This window comes from Sinocyclocheilus anshuiensis, unplaced genomic scaffold, assembly GCF_001515605.1.
Source record: "Sinocyclocheilus anshuiensis isolate Anshui unplaced genomic scaffold, SAMN03320099.WGS_v1.1 scaffold278, whole genome shotgun sequence".
NCBI classification, from domain to species: domain Eukaryota; kingdom Metazoa; phylum Chordata; class Actinopteri; order Cypriniformes; family Cyprinidae; genus Sinocyclocheilus; species Sinocyclocheilus anshuiensis.
This window is the reverse complement of record NW_015546072.1, coordinates 977,248-980,616: the sequence shown is the minus strand read 5'-3', so window position 1 is coordinate 980,616 and position 3,369 is coordinate 977,248. Positions and strand designations below refer to the sequence as shown.

Below are 3,369 nucleotides of genomic sequence, written 5' to 3'. Positions count from 1 at the left end.
TTATGCACCAAGAGCTTGTAACACTCCAAAGAGAAAGGAAAAATTGAAATCGCATCATATGACCCTTTTAAATATGTTAATTTAAATATTAATATATTTTGACATTGCTCTTCAATGGCTTGGCCATTAATGTCTCACCTTGAGCTCCATGTCTTTCAGCTTCAGCTCCAGCCCAGAGTGTAAGTTGCTCACTTCCTGTTGAAGTTTCAGGATGTCCTGCCATCCAGCAGCACTAATGTATGATGACAGTTTAGCAATGCTAGCATCACATCTAAGGCAAAAAGAAATTTAAACAACTTTATATTCCATAATTTTGTCAACATTTTCATCTAAATCTTTAAAAAAAATGTAAAGTCTTTTGTACATATTTTACAAAAGTATATCATAAATTGCTTAACCACTGGTCAATGACCTTTCAAAATAACCCTTTGGATATATTTAATTGATTTTCAAGAAACAGTCTGTTTTGTCTGTCTGTCTACTCTTTATTTAACGTGACCTTTATTTTAAGTAAACAAAAATCGTTTTTCATAAAGTTACTTTTGGTGTTTTTGTATTGCTGTCATACAACTGTCATTAAAACACCTTTTGCTACATTTTTGCTTTTTAACTGGAAAACTCTTCTTCAGTTGCATTGTGCAGCAATAACATCAACATTTTCATGTTTTTAAAAGTTAATTATCAGAAATTAAATATTTATACATTATAATTATAAGGTCATAGAAACTATTTAAAGTAACAGTTAGTAGCAGCTACGTCAAGTAAAAACATAAAGTAGGTTTTTTCATACAAGATACAAAGACATTTTTCCTAAATTTTCCTTACAAATAAAACAAAACAAAATTGTGGAGCATTTATGGAACTGTAAAGATTGAAGTTTGATCTTTTGAAATAAAATAAAATAACAAAATAAAATAAAATAATTGTGTATTTCTATCTATTTCTATCTCTATCTATTTCCACATTCATTTGTATATAAATATTAGGCTTTTTTGAATAAACAAAAGCCAAGAAGACATCTCTCTAATAAGTTAACAAGTTAACAACTAAGCTAGTTGTTTGGAAATATGCATTCTTACTGTCACATTTATTTTCAGTTAGTTTCAGTGTCATGGACTTTTAGTTTGTATTCATTAGTTCCTGTGTTTGTGTGTCGCTCTTCCTTTGTTGTCATGGTTACTGTGATTACTAGTTTGTTCCGTTCAGCTGTTTCTATTATTTACCTCATTATTCGTTGTGCTCCTAAGTTCCTGCATTTCCTCAGTTCAGTGTCTGGTCACATTTGCGTTTTGGAGTGTTTACTGCTGCCTTTGTGTACTATTATTATGAAAGATTCATTTTGGAACTTCTTCTGTATGTGCACACACTTGTGACACTTACACATGAGTGATCATTTTATTTTCAGCCTCATTGTTATAAAACATAATTAGCAACACAATCATAATCATTTATGAATCACTCATAGTATTGTGAAATAACAGCCTAGTCTTTGAGTTCATGGTCATGTATTTAAAATGATGACTGTTTTTGGTGCAAAAATAGTTAACATTATAAGTGGACTGCAGGGAAAATAAAATGAAAAAAAAAATCTAAACAAAATGAGAAATTATTGTTTAATTAATCTTGTAAATTGTGACCTTGCCACTCTGCCTCTGAGATCCCCAATACCCGTCATGTTCTTGTGATCCAAGCTCTTGACTGCAAAAGTTGTCCCTGCAGCAAGGTTGTCTCTCTCAATAATCTGGGCTTCCAGCACCTGGGGAGACAGAAGATTGTTCTGTCCTCACGGTCATATAACAGTGTGATTGCTCATATCAGCAGTCACTCACTGTAATCACAGTTTGACAGACGTCAGTATTTTTCCATTATAATGCTGGAGTAGTTATTAGAAGGATCTTGTTTTTTTCTTTCTTTTTAAAAGCTTCTAAATTGGATAATGTACCTCGAGTACATATTTTATAATTGTAGAGGGAAAGACAAAAGTGGTTTAGCCCAAGCAATTAGGCCTAGCATATTCTTATTTTTTCCCGTTGCTAATCAAGCCTGTGTTTCCTGGTTACGTCGTTACTTTTCAGGGACAAAAAAAAAAAGCCTCATTCTGGCCATGGTATGAGCTTTGATTTATTTGATTCATTCATTTTTTATGCACATATTCTGCATAATGTATCCCATCAGGTAAATGGTTCTGCTGGCCGGCATGTTTCCTCAAATTGTACCTCGCTCATCCAACATTGTTAAATTTTTGCTTTCACATTAACAGTAAATGGAAAACTTTGAGATGCTTTGATTATTGATCTAACTGTCAATCAATGTAATTAGTTCAGACCTTTCTGAACATTGAAGTAAACACAACGAACCCCTTTCACATTTCCAGGGTACTCAGAAGCAGAAGTCATCATAGTTGGGTAAACTTTTATAGTGGTAAATGGAAAATACAGCAAATATATTGTAAATATATTTTAGAATATATAATATAAAATATATTTAATAATATAATATAATATAATATAATATAATAAAGTCATTATAATTGTTCATTTTGCACCTGGATGTCTTTGCTGAGCTGTTTGACAATGTGAGTTATGATTTGAATGTGGTTCTCCAGTAGTTTTCTAGCAGACGACTCCATTAGGACTGAACCCTGAGTTGCACGTAGACCAGTCACCACATCGTCCCTGATCTTCATGGCTTGTTCCAGTAGAATGCTCAGAGTGCGTTCCTGATTGGTCATGTGGCTCTCCATATGTCCTATAAGCATTTAATTCAAAACATAATTACACAACTAGCACTCATTTGCTAGAGCCCCATTTTATTAGGCCTTTAAACATAAACAGTCAAGCCCACAGAGAGTTAAAGTAAAGTCTGGCAGTAAAGAAGTTTTATTTTCAAAGGCTGGTCACCAGAAACTTAATTTTAAAATCTCTTCATCAAAGGCAAAACAGCCTGTTACATCTCATTACAGTGTAATGTGAACTTATTTGGTGTCATTTAATATTGTAAAATGTATAGTATAATTAGTAAACAGAGTCTGATAATGCTTTACTTTATAAAAGAAACTACAGTAAACAGCCATACTGTCGAAATGAAGCTTAATCAAATGCCTTTTGAAGCTGCAAGAATGCAGCCCTGTTTTCTCTTACATTGCATTAAATGTAGTGAGCATAACTCAAGGGCTCCAGCAAACTACATCAACTATTGATTATCTGCCGCTGAGTACCGTTTCACTCTGATGAGCTCATATAGAGTATTCATTTAGCAGAGATGAATCCTTTTGATTGAGCATTTACAGTTTTAATATAGCCATCCATCATAACATAGCAGCAATGACAAAAGAAAGTGTTAAAATGTGTATGCATGTGCTATATACAG

General features: G+C 32.9%; 1 protein-coding gene across 1 annotated transcript in view; it reads right to left on the bottom strand.

The window, feature by feature from the left end:
• Positions 1-2,743, bottom strand: part of LOC107699714 (protein FAM81B-like) — an 8,136-nt gene extending 5,393 nt beyond the window's left edge. Inside the window, exons 1-3 of the mRNA XM_016501050.1 lie at positions 2,546-2,743; positions 1,638-1,756; positions 139-271 (exon numbers count right to left, since the gene is read on the bottom strand). Coding sequence (XP_016356536.1) covers positions 139-271; positions 1,638-1,756; positions 2,546-2,743 — 450 coding nt within the window. The remainder of the gene's footprint in view (positions 1-138; positions 272-1,637; positions 1,757-2,545) is intronic.
• Positions 2,744-3,369: the final 626 nt, after the last annotated feature.